At 38.6% G+C, this 17,181-nt stretch overlaps 2 protein-coding genes across 4 annotated transcripts; both read right to left on the bottom strand.

Moving 5' to 3' along the window:
• Nucleotides 1–1,758: 1,758 nt before the first annotated feature.
• On the bottom strand, nucleotides 1,759–7,043 carry macc1 (MACC1, MET transcriptional regulator). Its single transcript, XM_004077815.4, has 5 exons — nucleotides 6,909–7,043; nucleotides 5,508–5,627; nucleotides 3,373–5,417; nucleotides 3,046–3,234; nucleotides 1,759–2,624 (listed from the first exon to the last, which is right to left on the bottom strand). Exons 2-5 carry the CDS (start codon nucleotides 5,617–5,619, stop codon nucleotides 2,403–2,405), a joined length of 2,568 nt encoding a protein of 855 aa, XP_004077863.1. The 5' UTR covers nucleotides 5,620–5,627; nucleotides 6,909–7,043; the 3' UTR covers nucleotides 1,759–2,402.
• Nucleotides 7,044–11,454: 4,411 nt separating this feature from the next.
• Nucleotides 11,455–16,710, bottom strand: LOC101158882 (transcription factor Sp8). 3 transcript variants are annotated; one of them, XM_004078082.4, is made up of 2 exons: nucleotides 16,203–16,710; nucleotides 11,455–13,847 (listed from the first exon to the last, which is right to left on the bottom strand). In XM_004078082.4, the coding sequence occupies exons 1-2, from the start codon at nucleotides 16,302–16,304 to the stop codon at nucleotides 12,510–12,512; spliced, it is 1,440 nt and encodes a 479-aa protein (XP_004078130.1). In that variant the 5' UTR covers nucleotides 16,305–16,710; the 3' UTR covers nucleotides 11,455–12,509. The 3 variants fall into 3 exon arrangements, with proteins under 3 accessions (XP_004078130.1, XP_011483456.1, XP_011483457.1); XM_011485154.3 differs by lacking the exon at nucleotides 16,203–16,710 and adding an exon at nucleotides 14,204–15,152; XM_011485155.2 differs by lacking the exon at nucleotides 16,203–16,710 and adding an exon at nucleotides 13,980–14,197.
• Nucleotides 16,711–17,181: the final 471 nt, after the last annotated feature.

Here is a 17,181-nt window from a genome sequence, read left to right as displayed (position 1 = left end):
CTCAAAGACTGGCTGCCTAGATTTTCAGTAAGAGCCCAGGATCCATCTTCAATCCTCCACAAACATATTTGCCAAGGATTGTTTAGCAAGCCAGAGGGTGGTGTCCAAGTACTTCTTTATAATAACTATATTTGTAAAGCAGCTTTAAATGTCACTTCGTTTTTGACTAAATATACATCAGTTAGCTAATATAGCAGACAAAAACTGTAAATGTGAATCACTGAAACAAAACAAATATTTATAAAGAAAGAAATAACTGATTTTTAAAAAATGGTATTCGTCCACTGTTTTGACTATTCAATTTAAAAGTGGTATATGCCAATGTAATATTTGAAACTTTGAAAATAATTGAGTTTGTAGGCACATTTTTGAGAGTTTGACACATAAGAGAGCAGAGAGTTACAACATTTGTACAATTTCTTGTTAATCGTGTAATTCTTCATTCTTTTTGGAGGCTAAAATGAGTGTTTGTCCTAAACAGCTTAATTTCTCTTGAAGCCTCACTTCTTTCACTAGTGCATTTGTGTAAAATCATCACGAGCTCTCTGTTTAAAACAAAAATAGTTAACAAAAGCTGAAAGCTGCTTAAGCAAACAGTGCAGGGAGGAGCAAGCAGCTGAAGAAAATCAATGAGAAATGCTGACACACACCAAGTCCTTTGTTAAGATGGTGTGATTTGTGCAGAATTAATTTATTTAGCTTCATATTCACTATAAAAAGTATAGACTAACAATAAATCATGTTTTGGTCTATCTGTAGTAGTAACCTTTTTTTTGGACAAGTGAAAGCAAGTGTAGAATAACAAAATAAGACAAAATTATATAAAGCAATAAAATTATATAAAATAAGACAAGACAAAATTATATAAACAACACAAGTCCAACAGGGTACTTGTGTTCATTCATTTGTTAATGTGCTGGTTAAAAATCTCCAGAGGAACATAGACAGGTCCCCTCTGTATGGAGTTTGTATGTTCTCCTTGTACATGCGTGATTTTTTTTCTGGCTACCTCCACAGTTCAGAAATGTGCTTCATATAAGTGCTTCTAAATTGTAAGTATACATCTAAGTGTGTGTGTGTGTGGCCCTGCATCAGACTGGCAACCTGTTCAGGATGTTCCACACCTTGGCCAAGCAGGAGCTGCCTTGGCTCTAGCAACCCCATAACCTTGAAAGACATTCAGCGGGTTCTGAAGATGGATGGATGGATGACTGGATGGATGGGTCTTATTATCCTAGACAGTTTTGTTTTGTTTACGGTATATGAAAAAAAACATGGACTGCCAGCAAACACATTTTTGCCAGCAAAATTGTCACATTTCTGTTCTAAAATCTGTTCTGTTTGGTGAAAACTATTTTCCCATGCCTATTGGTTTGAAGTGAACATAAGTGGAACTTTCCCTATAGTGACAATACTGTACTATTACACTTAAAACTAACAAAGTCTGTTTTTGTCTGAAATGCCTTAAAAAATCAATTTATGAATTTATTTAATTAAAAACGATTTTTAAAAAATAAATATACATTTAATTTATTTGGTTTATTTTTCTTGTTTTATTTTTTGCAGCTTTAGATTAAATTTTTATCAGACATTTAGCAAAAGCTGTATTTTTTTTAAATTAAAGCTGGTCTAAGAGTGCTGTCTGGTAGGTTAGTTTTTTGTCAATGCCAGTTGCTTTTATTATTGCTTAAATTTCTTTTAAAAGAGTTAGAGATTTTAGTGGGTAATAAAGACATAGCATTTAATAAATAAAAAGGGTTTCAGCTACATTTACTTTATTACATTACTGGTTCATGCATAAGTCACACTTTGCAATACAAAAAAATAGTGCTAACATTTAGGAAAACAACAAATTTAGACATATGGAACTGTAACTTCACCTGTTCCTTCACCAGTCTTTTGGTAACTTTGGCAAAAATAGTTTTATTTTTATATGTAACCAAACAAAAATAAAGACAAAAGAAAGCAAAAATAATGTATGATACTGCAGTCGTTTGGATTTCAGTAACAGTCTTCACATTTGTGTGTTTCCTGACTGCTTGTTTTTCTACTTTTAGTCAGTAACATTGTGTTTTGAAACTCCTAGAAGCCATAAACACAGCATGCATGGGTCATCACATAATAACTAAACATAGACATTACTAAACACAAGCATCGTAGAACAAACCTGTTTTTCAGCTGCAATATGTGTTATAGCATTTTAGCTCAGGGTTAAAAAACAGAGTTCATTTACTGGAAGTAATTAGGAGTAACACAGTAGCTTTCAGGAGCAATATTCTAAAATTACTTTTTTTAATTTATATAGATAAAAAGATGCCTCAACATTTCCTTATTTGTCATGCCAGCTCACCCATTTTAAGAGCACCAAGTGTTAAGAGCCTAAGCTGGAACTTAATGCGAACTTAACGTTTTGTTTCTTCATATTGCTTTGGAAAAGCAGCGCCTTGAAAGATCTCAAGGCAGTTTACAGTGATGAGTGCGCCGGTCAGGTGTCTCCACTGTCTAGTGACAGGGTTTCTCATTTTATCAAGGAGAAGATGAAGATCCTGGATCATGTCCTTGTAGCTATCTCCATAACGGAGACTCCAGGTATACAGGAAGTCATATGCAGGTTTCCACATGGCCTGAAACACAGAAAGTTTCATCTTTTTTTTTTTAATTACTTGGTAATTAAATATATCAATCTCCTGTATGCTGTGTATCCTGTGCAGAATGCATTCAGCGCCAATCTACATAAGTCTTTGATCACCAGCAGATCTTTGTGTTCATTCTAAACTACTGGACTTGCCTTTCTACGAAGGTTTGAACTTTGAGAGTTTGAACAAGAGAGAAAAGTGTGAAAATGGTCACATCAGTTTGAGAAAAGTGTATAAGATGTGTAGTGAGGGGTTATCCAGCCTTACAACATGTGTAATCCTACTTTACGGTATACACAGTTAGGTTCATACTAATTAAAGGGAGTGTGCAAACCTATTATTGCCATGTAGGAGTAGGAAACAGCGAGTTCTTGCAAATATGATTAGCCTTTTTTGTTTTCTTTCTCACCTGTGGATTGACTTCCCCATTCTTCCCCCGATGCGGTGCCTCATAACTGGCGATTTGAGCACTGGACAGTTTGGCCATCTTCTCAGCAAGCTCCCGCCATCGGATTCCCAGCTCCACAGCAGCCGAAAGAATGACGGTGTTCTGAATGAGCTGCACGGCAACATTCACACAGTCCATCTTCAGTAGCCCCTTGATGGTTATCCGAAACAAAGGAGGTATCAGTTACACAGACACAAAAGAAATATCTGATAGTAAAGGAATGAAGACTATCGTGTTATTGTTCATTGTCTTAGGCTCTCTCTGTGGCTTGTCTTTTTTTTCACTCACCATCATCAGCTCATGCAGGAACTTTGACTTTGAGTTCTCACAGTGGCAGTCCTCCTTCAGCTTTTCCAGAACGCAGGCTATTTTATCGGCCTCTGTTTCAGCGTGCCTCCATGTGATCGCATCCAGTGGCTGGTTTTTGTATCCCAAAGAATCAGCAAAACCTCTCCAGTTTTTAATGTGTTTCGTCACCAGGGTCTGGGTGGCTGAGTACATGTAGGTTAGCTTCTTGAAGGGCATTGCCATGTTGTCTAACAGAATTTCTGTCGAGAGTTTAATGCCTGTGAAGTCTATCACCTGATCCCTGGTTATGACTTTGACATTTTTGCAGTGAACCAAGCCGGTCCTGCCTCTGAGGAATCCGATGTACCACTCTTTTACTTTTAGGTTACCAACTGACTTGACAGCCTCTGTGGAAAGGAGAGCCATTGTGTCGCCCTTGAAATACTCCAGCAGGTACTCAACGTGTGGCTGTCGAATGACTGTTTTAAGAGCTACACCATAATTCTGCAAGATCATGGATCTGTCTTCAAATTCAAGAACATCTGGGTCACTTTCTTCAGGAATAGGTGAGGTTTTGGCCATTTCAGTTCTCCTTTCTATTTTTTTTGATAAGCGCTTCTCTGATCTGATAGGTGCAGTAGAAGGGGAATGCACCTGAAATGATGCGTTGCCAGAGGCCAAGTTTAATTCCTTCACATTTAAGTCTAGTTTGAAAGGTGCCAGATCTGTGTTACCAGAACAAGATACCGTCACTGGTAGATGCACAACAGTTCCGATCTTTAGCTGACTTTGCCTCACTTGCTTCACTTTGTCCTCAGCTTTAATTCTAAACACTGATCCTTTAATACCAACTGCTATTTCAAAGTCAACCAGCTTGTCTACTTTAAAGGAATGCTTTCTCCAAAGCTGCAGCACAACAGGAGGCAACTGTTTGTTTCCCCGGCAGATGTCAGAGAACGGAAGCTTTGGTGGAACATCCTCATGGCAGCAGATGACGATTACAAGCTTGAATGACGGGTGGATGTATCTTGGGCCGTAGACTGCAATAGTAATTTGTCGATCTAGATAATCCCAGACTGAAGTAACAGGTGGCTCAATTAGAGAGGCCTCTGCAACTGCGATCACAAAAAAATGTGTCTTCAAGTCCTGCAGCTTTATCTGTATGGTGTTGTTCTGAATGTTGCAGTTGCTGGTTTGCATGTATGGGCCATCTCTTTTGCTGGACACTAACCCAAACACAGTGGTCATCAGCTGACTTTCAGAGTCACTCTTCACCTCCCCTGACAGCTTCATCTCCACAGACAAGCTTTCCTTTGTGTTGATGTTGCTTAAGATGACCTCAAGAAGGGGACTCATGGTGGTCATGTAGCTTGTGTTGAGTCCAGGAGGAGGGTCCAGCATTGCTTTCAGAGAAATCTCCTGTATTTCTCCAGGGGGAACATGTCCCTCTGGGACATGGATGGCTATTTTGGACTCGGGTAACTCCACTCTGCCTCCAAGGTGGTCAATCTTGGAGATGACTTGAAAGTTAGCGGCCTGTGTTTGAGCCCATCCAGGGCTCTGACTCATTAAATTCAAATCTAAACATGAACGTGTTAGTTGCCTGTGACTCAGCCAGGCCATCTTATAGGCTTCTCTGTCATTTTTTAGCCACTCAAAATCAGGGCTCAGCACCAGCCCAGGAGGTTTCGAGCTGTTCTCACATTTTGGCACCTTTCTTCCTAATTCGTCCAGAATGTCTGAAGCGCTCCTCCATCTCCCAGATTGGTTGCTGACTTTGAATTTGCTCTGTAAAAAGTTGCCCACGTTGCCTTCATCTGATGATGTGCTAATGTCATCGCCATGACTTGGCTCTGTTTGTATCTTATCTTCTTTTAGACCTGATGCTTTGAAATTATCTTTGTCTGTGCAGCTGTCCACAATGTCCTCGAGGAAAGGATTTGAAGTGGATAGTTTACTCCAAAAAGGGTTTTTTATTGAAGAACTCTGTTCTGGCTGCAACAATGGCCAATGATGGTTTTGTGCTCTTCCTAATACATTTACTCCTTAAAAAAAAAAAAAAAAAGTGAACTTAGATTTGTTAGGATTATTAACAGGTTTTCCATACATTTTGTTTAAGAAATCTAAATTGTTACCATTTAAGTTGTCCCCAATTCTGAGATTTGGACCCAGATCAATGAGGGTTCCTTCAGATTTACTTCGCATAAGACTTCCATGTCGGAAGGAAATAGCTTGTTTCACTGCCATGTTTTTATCTGAAAAACATTTAAAAGAGCCTGTTATCCCGAGGATCTGACACATACATTTAAAGACCCACTCCAATAAAAATCGTGTTTTTTGTGTTTTTATATGTCATTTTTCTCATGATGGAGGACGTATATAAAGAAAATTGGATTTCTGAGTACTTCTTTATTCAAATCGTTAGCTTGAGGTTGTGAGGGGCAGTAAATTACTCGGAGAGAGTGTAGACAAGGGTTTGATGGGAAATGAGCGCAGGCGTACTACCCGCTCACAGTCCAACCCACAACTTAGGCGAATTTCAGTTGAACCACTGCCACTCTACAGATACTATTTTGCCTAGAAACTCCATCATCGTAACTAAAAGACCACTGGGAACACTTTTACAATAGATCAAAAGATGAGTGTGACTTCAAGTACTGATATGAATTAAAACAGGTCCAAACATTTGTTGCATTTTCACGTGTTTTTAATACAACATACTTTAAAAATACATAGTTTGGTGAGTTTTTTTTTATTTAATTTCTGATGCCCACTCACTGGTGATGTGTCTGATGGATTAAGTAATATTAAAGAAAACGACCAATCTCATTGGATTCTAAAATTGAAAATTATGAATAATAAAAAAATAGGAATTTAAAATAAGAAAAGAAATTACGATTTTTAAATCCCTTCTTAGATTTGTGGACATCTTTAATTTGAATATTAAAGCAATACGTAAAACCAGTTTTTTGTCTTTTGTATTTTCCCTAAACAGGGAGTTGTTTAACATTAGAATAAAGCCTCAGCTCTTCATTCTGGCACTTGTTTGTGTGAAATGACAGCTCATTCAGAGCTTGTCCAAGTGAGTCAGTTATTATTAAGGTGTTTCATTCTTTTTATTTTTTCACTATGCAAAAAACAGGTTGGTCTTGTCAAGCTGAAGTCACAGAGGTCGTTTCAATGGGTGCTTCCTGCTACAGTTAAAGAGTAACTACATTGAAGCGAAAGGTAAATACCTGTTTTGTAACAAAACAGCATAAGAGGCCAAATGCTTTACCGTACTACATTTTTCCGTATATTAATAGTTTTTTTTTTAATTTTTATATTATAAACAATATTTAAAGTAAAAATCCTATGTGTCCTATTCAGCTATTTTTTAGAACATATTGCTTGCTGTCAAGTTGTTAATAACAGCTGTATAAAACTAGACTTAATTGTACTTAAACATTAATAAATTAATTAACTTTTTTTAATTACATGTAACAGTAAAAAAGAAAAAGTACTTCAAGTCAAATAGGAGAAAGTTTGAGCCTCACCTTCATTAAGGGATATTCATTTTCGGCGTGTTGGTAGAAAAATAGTTCACTTCTCCGTCACTGATTCTGCTCTCCGGGACGTTTCCACGGCACTCCTCCTCACCTTTCAGCTCCTGTCTCTGTTTGTTCCCCAGCGCGGTGCATGCCGGGACTGGTGTTTTCTATCCATGTTACATCTCCAGCGGAGAGGGGGGCGGTTTGAACTTTGAGACTATATTACCCACAATGCAAAGCCGAGTTTACCAATTTGACTTGCAACACCTGAAACTAGGCGATACCTTCAGTTTCGGCACGATCCGAGCGATGGGCATGGCACAGATATCTCATGAGAGATTATGTTCAACTCCAGACGAAAACACGCTTTAATAACATACATTCACGTGATCTTTTTTCTTTTGTGAAACTAAGACCTAAAGATGAAAAAAAAAGTATTTTTTATGGATAGATCCATTATTTTCTAGAGAATATAGGAAGCTGACATGCAGGGACTCACTTTGGTGAAAAAAAAGTATGCAAACAAATATATGAGACTATAATGTGTTATTATAATAATGCAATTTAAAGTTGCACTGCTCTCTGAGGTCTGCATTTCAGATCCAACAGTTCGTAAGGAATGCTGCTAAGCACTCCTGAGTAGATTACATTTACTAAGCTGGTTTGACATTTAACAAAACTTTAAACTGCACACCGACAATAACTCATAATAAAAACGTTTTTTTAAAAAAAACTAGTTACTTTTATATATTTCTTGTGGTAATTTTTTTGATGACATTTTTTTACTTCTCCTTAGGTGATATCTTTAAGCCTTAAAGTTTTATTTTTTATTGTCTACTCCTCACACAACAACAGACATTGCTACAGAACAGCAAGCGGCTGATAGTGCAGGCACCATGTTTTGATTACATTTGTAACCACTTGGTGGAGCCATTTCTCAGCTATTTAGGGAGCCACAAGTCAATGTAATGATTTTGACTGTTGTCAGAAACTGCATTAGACTGAAATTCATGTCTGTTCTCATGTATCATCACCAACTGGAAGCGAAGTGAAGAAAGGTGCTTTGCACATCATGACAAAGAAAAGAGGAAAATGCACAAACTTCAATAAATCTTTACAAGTTTTGTGCTTAACGAAGCTTCAACTGTGTTTTTTTGTTGAATAATTGTCATTTAGGCTATTTATGCTATTTTAAAATCTTGTTTTACATTTTTCCAATAAAGATTCATATGTTTGGCAGAGCAACCAAAAATTGTACTAAAACATATTGATTTACTTTATAAAGTGATATTACTCAGGCTAAGAAAAGGTCAAAAGAGTGACTTGTGAAATATTTAGAGAGTAACAGCTTGAACATGACACATTTTCCGGTATTAATTTAAAATCATAATCCAGACAATGACATCCAGTTTGTACAGCCTGATTTGTGTAATAAATTATTATGTATACGATTATGGTAAAATCTAATATACCAAATTTCAAATGTGTTGGGTGAAGATATGTAATCAATGTCCAAAACTTAAACCTTTGTTTTCCCTCAATTTAATAAGGATAGTCCTGTCCTCTATTTTCAGCAATGATAAAATGTTTGTGTTTAGTAAACGTTTAAAGTCCACCTCTCATCACTGCTGTTTTAGCAAAGAGCAGGTTTGTTGGAGGCACAGAAGTGTTGTTTGTATATTTACAGACAACACTAAACTATGCTGGTGAGATTTACTGATAGAAATCTAGATTCTCTCTATTTTGACAGTACTTATATGCCGACATTGTCCATTATTTTGCATCCCCTGCTATAAATGGTAAAAATGTTGTTTAAAAAAATAACGATGACTAGCATAGCTGTACAAATATTATCAGTTTTCTGCTTACTAAAAATTAAAAGTATGTTGCCAAAAAAGTCAGAAGTAAAGTTTTTATGAAAAGTTAATTGGATAAATGTGACTTGATACCCACCTTTGGCATTCAGTTCCTTTTAGAAGTCTGGGATGCTGTATTGACATTCTCTAAATTCTATTGGACTAAATGCAGGTGAATTTATAGACAGTGGCTGCCTAAAACATCTGTTTCTGCTTATTTTTAAACAGCCTTTTAAATGAACATTTCCCCACTTTGGCTTAAACTGTTCTAATATTTAAATGTTATTTCTTGTGTATTGATTGTTCAAAATACCTAACAATTGAGTTATGTTTACATACTCATATGATGAAGCTATTAAATTGGGGGGAATGGTGCAAAACGCTCTAAAATTTCTGACGGTGAGTTTGAAATTCAACCTGTGAAGTAAATGAACTTAAATTGCTGGAAGCCTTTTATAAAGACACCCTGTCAGTCTTACAGCGATTACTGTTAATTATTTTGAGTAACCTGTGGACCTTGTCCAATTGCCTTTCTGGGAAAATTGGTTGGTTTGATGACAATTGCAGTGCAGTCGGTGGTTCTGACCACAAAATTAGCTCCAGATGTGTTGTTGGTGAGAGGTGTTGCAAAAACACTGTGATTTTCTGAGAGAGAAACAAAGCTCATCATATGGTTTCAGCAGCAGGTGCTATTTGCGTGAAACATCTGTCAAATCTGTAATGCAGCTGAAGTGCAACCGTGTTGATGCCATATTATTTATCTCCTTATTACCATCAAAGCTGCTAACACATTGCATTGGCTTTCCCTGCCTTTAACCACATCATGGTGCAAACCGCTTATACTCCCTGCATGATTTAGATGAGAAAAATAATACTCTATGAATAATCTGATCATTTTAGGAATTACCTTTTGAAAGTGTGGCCCATATGTGAGCTTGACATGAACATTTCCGGTTAAATTGATTTATTTTGACTGAATAAAAATGTATTTTGCGGTTCAATTAAATCTATAAAACCTTTAAATTCAAAGTCAAAATGCCATATTAGGCGAAACATAAATTCTTTTTTATGGAATTTAAATGAAGAAGTGGGACAAAAATATTTATTTTTTATTCAGTTTCTGTAAGTTTGCATTATCCTTTCAAATTATTTTTACACTATTTGTCCACAAGCTTTGTGTATTGTTATTTTAGAGAAATTTGATATAGAAATCATTCCACTCAAGAACAAAAGCAAGCAGGTGAATCAATGAAATATTCAAAAGACTTCGAATGTTTAAAGTCTTTAGTGAATTACAGAAAAAAATAGTTTTTAGAAAATAAATCTGTCCCAATGAAGACTAACAGAAACACTTAACAAAAAATAAAACATTTTGTTTCTCATTTTTAAAGTTAACTTGATAGGTGTGAATATTCGCCATATTTGGTAAAATAGGAATATGTGTGACACATCGCAAATTAGATTTGTCACCCCGAGTTTGAACCACAAAAAAGAAAACAAAAAACACATTTCATTGAGTTGATTTTTAAACTTGGATCAGCTGATGTGATACTTTGATAAGAGTTTTATTCTATCGAAATGCGTCTGTTTAAATTGAAGGTTGTTTGGATTCAGTGCTCAGTTTATGCAGCTGCTGTTTGGTCAAAAAAGCGCTAGAGGGCGTAACTACACTGATGATCAGACGGCAGTTTCAGAATCACTTTTTGCTTTTATCTCAAGTTCGGACTGAGAAAAACAAGTGTCGTTACATAAAGTGTACTGGGTGGTTCTTCCTTATTGATTGCTAAACGAAACGTTTTTTTTTCTTAGTTTAATGCATGAAAACTTTTTATAGAAAAAAAAAATACAAATGACAAAATAAGCATTTAAAAAATGACAACAGCCGCAACAATCGGAAGTTTGGATAATTAGGATCGACATTTTTAAAGTTTTGTTGTTACATTTCAAAAGACCTAAACGTTTGATTTGGTAATAAGATTCTACACGTTTTTATTTCCATTGAACCTCTGTCCAATATAACAAAACTAACACTAAAGGATGCGCGCTGCATCATTTAACCTCCAGACTTTTAAACTACAAATTTACCAATAGTCCTTATTCTCAGATTGTTTCAAACGTTTCCCAAAGCAAACATTTCAAAAACAGTCAAAGGTAAAATGTTCTGTAGTAATAAAAAGTGTAGTTTAGTTAGGATTCAAAACATTCTTCAAAATCATGAATTAAAAAGAAGAAAATGAACAATGCCCGTTTGGACCCGACAAAAAAACATTGATAAAAAAATTTAATATTAAAATGCGAAAAGCTTTTTTTTTGGTTGCCTTTCAAAAGGAAAATAAAAAGTTTGTATTTTTTCAAATACACTATAATTTTGGCCGCACAGACTGCCTTTTTAAAGGGAATAAATTATATTAAACATGGAACTCAATTGTCCTAAAACAAAATTATTTCAAAGCGTTTGTTTGATTTAGTCATAAGTTAAATTCATTGTTACGTTTTCTAAAACTGATCAGATAAATTCTGTCAGAAACTTTTCCTTAACAGATCAGTTAGAAGCTTTCCAAAGTTAATGCGTGTATTTGGATTTTCACAATTAAAAAAAAAATGATACAAGTCTTGTATAAAAACTGTAAAGGAACATTTAAGAGTTTCAGGCCCGATGGTGTAAACAGTCCAACAAACTAAGTCGATCAAACTGCTGCTGAATTCATAGAGATTTTATTGAGTGGCTCACATAAAAAGCCATTCTCAGGGGGCAAAAAAATATCATTGTGAAATTAAAATCACTTCACAACATGCTTAAATTAAACGAGTGGGCAAACAGTAAATGATTTAAAAACCTTACAAATAAATTCAAAGTGCGCCTAATGATACAGACCCCCTAAATACAAGAGAAATTCGTGGTTAAATACAACTCCCCACAATACATTTGATAACATGTCAAAGGAAAAAAATACAAGTACATTTTCCGTATATTTTCAAATATTTACTAGTGTCCATATACAACTAGAAATACCTATACAAAACTCGCCTCCTGCACAAATACATTGCTCGCCTTTACACTGTAATTACTCTAGCCTACTTTTTCTTTATGTACAGCACAATTTGCAGCAAAGTACAGTGTCATCTTTGACTGGCCTACTTGCGAAATCGGCGCACAACTGCAAATTTGGAAAGTGTGTGTTTCTGGACAATTGCTCCTCTGTGATTAAAATGCGACAGATAACATTAAAATCAGTGCATCTCACATCTCACCAGACTGGTTTTCTGGTAAGTCCATCCATAATGACAAAAATAAAAACAGTAACAAAACAAAAAAAGACTTTCCTTTCGCTAGATAATAAAGTGCCAGTGTTTGGTTTTAGGACAATACAGCAGTAGCGCAACTTTTTGCAGGCCTCAATAGTTCACAACGCAATTTTTTACAATGATTTTCTATAAGGAGAAAATAAGGAGTAAAGCATCTTCATCATGTAAAGAAAAGGCTGCAAAAAAGGCTAGATTTGCTCCAGCGCCTCACACAAGAACTTAAATTCACTTTTACGCGGCAGATGGAACAAAAAGAAGGTTTCATGTGCCATGAAACGGACTGCTGAGTCTGAAACACTCCAGTGAGGGGAAATAAATCAAAGAAACGAAGTTTTCTTTTGAATAACACCAATGGGGAAGCATTTAAAGTGTGTCAGCTGCATGTTACGTCCCGTCTGACAATTTAATCTCATCACTTTGATGCTGCACAGTTTTTTTGCTTCACTTAGAGGCCGTTCATGCCTACTGCTTGGTTTGATTCCGGTGGGTGCAACAGGTCGGGGGAATGGCACGGAGGACTTCCCGGTGCGCTGTGTTCGCTGTCGGTATCACTCCCCCTCTTCCCTCCGCTCCCCCCGGAGCCAGAGCCGGCGGACCCCCCGGCGCTGTGAGTTTTAACGTGTTTGCTCAGGTGATCACTGCGCATAAATCTCTTGTTGCACACCGGACAGGCGAACCGCTTCTCCCCGGTGTGCGTGCGTAAATGTCGTTGCAGCTCGTCGGAGCGCGTGAATCTCTTCCCGCAGAAGAGCCAGTTGCACACAAAGGGCCTCTCGCCGGTGTGCCACCGTAAGTGAGCCTTCAGGTGGGATGTTTTTCCGTACACTTTGCCACAGCCGGGGATGTGACAGCTGTGGAGCCCTTTTCTCCGAAGGCTGGCGCCCGCCGGCCCGAGTCTCTCCGCCTCCTGGCAGTTTGGACAGTCGCAGGTCGCTCTACCTGAGTAACGCCGGGCAGATGACCTCGGAGACCCCGCTAAAGATGCAGGAGGACCTGCGGAGAGCATCGTCCCCCCAGCTCCGGTTAACGGAGATGGGCTTGTGTCCGGATATGAGGATAACACCGGTTTGAAACCGTCCATCAGGTGCTGACCGGTTGTCAACAGGTGTGGAGAGGGGTTTGTACTGAACGCTGAGTGACTTAAACTTGAGTAGTCAGAATTATATCCGCCAAGAGGAGAGTGTAAAGAGGTCTGGAGTCCACCGGAATGTAAGGACGTCTGTAGTGCTGCTCCGTTCGGATTTTGGACGTCGATCCAACCCGCTCCCACATCCCACCACGCGGAGGCTCCGGTGGTGCCCACCTCTCCTGCGGGTATGCCGGCATGGGATGATTTGAACCAGGAATCGTAAGGATGCGCGACGCTCATCCTCGGGTAGATGCCCTGCAGACTGTCCACCGAGGTGTGCACCTTGGAGATGAACACCGGCTGGTGGTTGGACTCTTGAGAGTTGCTCGAAACGGAGGCTTGGAAAACAGAATAATCGTTTCCGAAATGGGAACTCGACGAGGTGCCCGACGTGAGGGAGAAGGCGCTGGAGCCGGTGGAGCTGTTGGTGCCGAAAGAGTCCGAGATGCCAGATCCATTCCGGGACACCCCGAAGCCGGACAGACCGGATCCGAGGCTGCAGCTGCTTGCAGCAGCTCTTTTCCACGGATGGAAGCCTTTCCCAAAGGACGATGAGTTATCCGAAATTGTGGACGGTGAGGGGCTCGGACTCCCTATTTTGTTGCATGTTGCAGCTAACATGGCTAAAGGAGTCGATCCTAACCTTGGCTCCTCCTGAGGGGGACAAGAGAATCAGTGAGTGACTTCTCCGATGTGCAACTTTAACAGGCTAATCTCACATTCTAGTCTACGTTTTGCAGAGTAGAAAACATTTCTGCAAGTTTGCGCACTCACTCCACCTCTTACCTGCTGAGCGCACAGACGAGGGAAACTGAAATCAAATTTGAATTTTAAAAAAAGCGCATAAAAGACAGCATGCGTGTTAAAAGCAGGCACTTCTGGGGCGTCCACGGAGCACTAACCCATGCACAGGCTTTGCTGCTACTTTTCGCCCGCAGTAAGTTTAATCCCCCACCGGGGGACAATGACAAAAACTAATTAAACCAGTAAGAAAGGTGCTTTCGACTCACCCCTAGAAGTGAAGTTGCCATCACACAAAAACACTGCCCTCCTCAGAGGATCTTTTTATATTTATGAATCAGAGCACTGTTTTTTTAGAGGTGTGCAATACAATGATGTGTTCCGCCCATTCTTCCACAATTGTAGGCTCCTCTCCGGCTTTGAAGTGCCGCTGTGACACGGGCAACCAATCAGCGGGCCCGTCCCGCCGCACCGCCACATACAACCGTGAGGTCATCAATAGAGCGCCACAGACAGCTCTCCTCCCTCCTCCACCCCCCGCCGCCCCCTTCCACAATAAAAAACAGCGGAAGGAAGGTAAAGTTAAATGAAAGTGAATTGGGAAGGAGGGATTGGTGGGGTTAAGGGAGGGGGGCATTTATAGAAATTTTACAGAACGGGGCATTCTTTATATGTATAAAAAATGTTGACGTGCTTGATGGTGTGGGATACAGGTAATTTTATAACCAAAAAATGTGTCCAAAACTTATAACTCATTTTGTATGATTAAATATATTTTGCATTTTAAGAAGAAAGTATTGAAATTGCAGTATTTCCGTGCGCTCTTTTCCTCCAAAAATGCGTAAAAGTTGAGGTGAACTTCTGAAAAAAGTCCGAGCGACGGGAAAAAAAGTTTTGGGAGACCCCTTTTTATGTCACTATTCACTATTACGTTTTCCTCTTTGTCTTTATAAATGTAACTTTTTTTCTTTTAAATAAAAATGCTCTGATTTGTAATGGTATTGTATTTACTTGATTTGGTTTTGGAAATGTACACAAACTTCATTACGCACAAGCACAATAGCTGCATTGTTCCGTCTGTGTGGACGTATATTGCTGCATCTCAAACTTTCACATGACTGTAATTGTGTCCAATTACCTTTGGCGGGTTTGATTAAAACTGGCACATTCCTGGGAGACATGTTTCATTATGGGCTATATTAGTCTAAAACTGCGGCAGAAGATGATGAGAGGTCGATGTAGTTGACTTTGGAACATTTAGGCCCCACAACAGATGAAAAGAAATTGCGGATTTTTAGAGGGTTAATGTGAATATTATTGGTTAAGTGAAATTATTTATTATAGAGAGTGGTTGCATTTTTTCTGTCTGAAAATCAAATGATAACAGTTTTATTAAATGGTCCGTCACTTAGTGCGCTGACATTTACTAAAACCTATAGAGGAAGCGCATGTTGCATAATGAGAACCTGTGGCAAACCGCGCTTTGAACCCTGCAGGACTCTCGCGGAGCTATTAGCATGCGCTCTGCGCTGGAGGCATAAATTTCATTTGAATTTCAAATTTAATAACGCGGGAGGTTTTTAATCATCCACAGTTTTATTTGTTTGATATTAACATGCTTATTGACCGGGTCTGTTGACCAGCTTGGTCATTACAGGACAGGGAAAAGTTAATTAAAACGACCAGGGATTATTCATCACATCATCTGCCTAACTCGTGTCGTTTCCTTTATTGCAGACGTGATAGATGGGCTATTTGATTAATTCTTGTGTTTCTGGGATTGGACAACAGCTTTTTGGATTTACGCCGCTTTACCTCGAGGTGGAGGGAAAAGAAGGAGGTGAAAAAAGAGAGATAAAAGGATTGCTGTTGCTAAACATCCCTGAAACAGGTGCATCAATTTTATACATGCAATTCTAATTATTTGCGCCTTAATTAATAATTTTGCAGCGTGTATTTATTTAATTGGAAACATTTACAAACATAGAAAGACATTCCGCAATTTTTCCACGAGCAAAACGCTTTTCAGAATAAAGGTTTAGTTGGTAAGCATGTCAATAAAAAAATAAATAAAAGCTTCAGATAATAATACATTTTAAAAAGCCGCCTTCATTTATTGACTTTTTGGGAAAAATAAATGAACTGTTTTTTACACGTCCATTTTTTTTTGTTAAACTCAATACTAATAATGTAATCTCTGATATGAACCAAGCACCGAATAATCAGCATTATTTCCAAAAAAATCGTTGTAATAAAAAGGACACATACCGTGCTCCACGGCTCCGCGGCGCACTGACTGACCCTCCAGGTTTTTGTGGTCTCTGCACAGTGAAACCCAGCATCTCCTGCTGCCGCCGTGATGCGCGCCATGCCAGATTAAATGCAACTCTGGCGATTCGGTTTGGAATAATTTAGGAAAATTCCTCCAACCCTTTCCACCCCACGAGCCCACATTTACTACAGCACAGAGGATAGGGGTGCAGATAAAAACACGTTTTCTGCGTGAAACGTTTTTTTTTTTCTTTTTGCAGCAACAGTTGGCCTGTTCCCCCACATTTTCTGTGATAATCAATGATGGATATTTGGTTCCATGAAGGGTTTAGACATGTAAGGTGCAAGAGTGCAGCTACAGGGGGACGCGCTGGCCTCTAATGACAAATTACCAAGTCATCATACTAACAGGACTCGTGTCAGAGGTCAGCGATAACCACAGGAAAGGGAGCTGCTGGAGGCACAGAAGTGCAGGATGTTAAATACGTGCGCACAAAACGTCAGATTTTACAAATTATTCCAGGCTATGGAGCTTTCTAGATAAAAAAAAAGTCCCCTGCAGCCTGTTGCGTTTCACAAGCGCGGGTTGGTTCTATAGCGCACGGCTGTAACTGTAAGCCGCGATGAACAGATGTCCCCATTGAGCGCTTTCTTCTTCTACACACATGGGCTATATTACCGTCAGGAAATCAAACTTAAAACCTGTCCCTTTTGCAATAATGACCGAGTTATTCTGGGCCGGTGAGCATGAACAAAGTGTGTTCAATATTGCGTGCTGCAGAGCACTCTGCACAGAAAAAGCAAGAGGAAGCACTCCACATGCACAACTCTGGCGTTTCATTTTCTTTTCTTTAACTGTTAGATTTGGCAACTCCAGAGGTAACCATTGTACATTTGATATGAAATAGTTTTGACCTCTAATGCAATTTTACACATGATAGATAGATAGATAGATAGATAGATAGATAGATAGATA

The sequence above is a fragment of the Oryzias latipes genome, chromosome 16 (genome assembly GCF_002234675.1).
Source record: "Oryzias latipes chromosome 16, ASM223467v1".
NCBI classification, from domain to species: Eukaryota; Metazoa; Chordata; class Actinopteri; order Beloniformes; family Adrianichthyidae; genus Oryzias; species Oryzias latipes.
This window is presented reverse-complemented; position numbering and strand designations above follow the sequence as displayed.

Coding starts and splice junctions, on each gene's coding strand:
- LOC101158882 (XM_004078082.4), bottom strand. CDS start 16,304: ATGGCGCGCATCACGGCGGCAGCAGGAGATGCTGGGTTTCACTGTGCA. Junction 13,848..16,202: donor CCGCGGAGCCGTGGAGCACG/GTATGTGTCCTT, acceptor TGTCCCCCTCAG/GAGGAGCCAAGGTTAGGATC.
- macc1 (XM_004077815.4), bottom strand. CDS start 5,619: ATGGCAGTGAAACAAGCTATTTCCTTCCGACATGGAAGTCTTATGCGA. Junction 5,418..5,507: donor AATTGGGGACAACTTAAATG/GTAACAATTTAG, acceptor TTTTTTTTTAAG/GAGTAAATGTATTAGGAAGA. Junction 2,625..3,045: donor ATGGGGAAGTCAATCCACAG/GTGAGAAAGAAA, acceptor TCTGTGTTTCAG/GCCATGTGGAAACCTGCATA.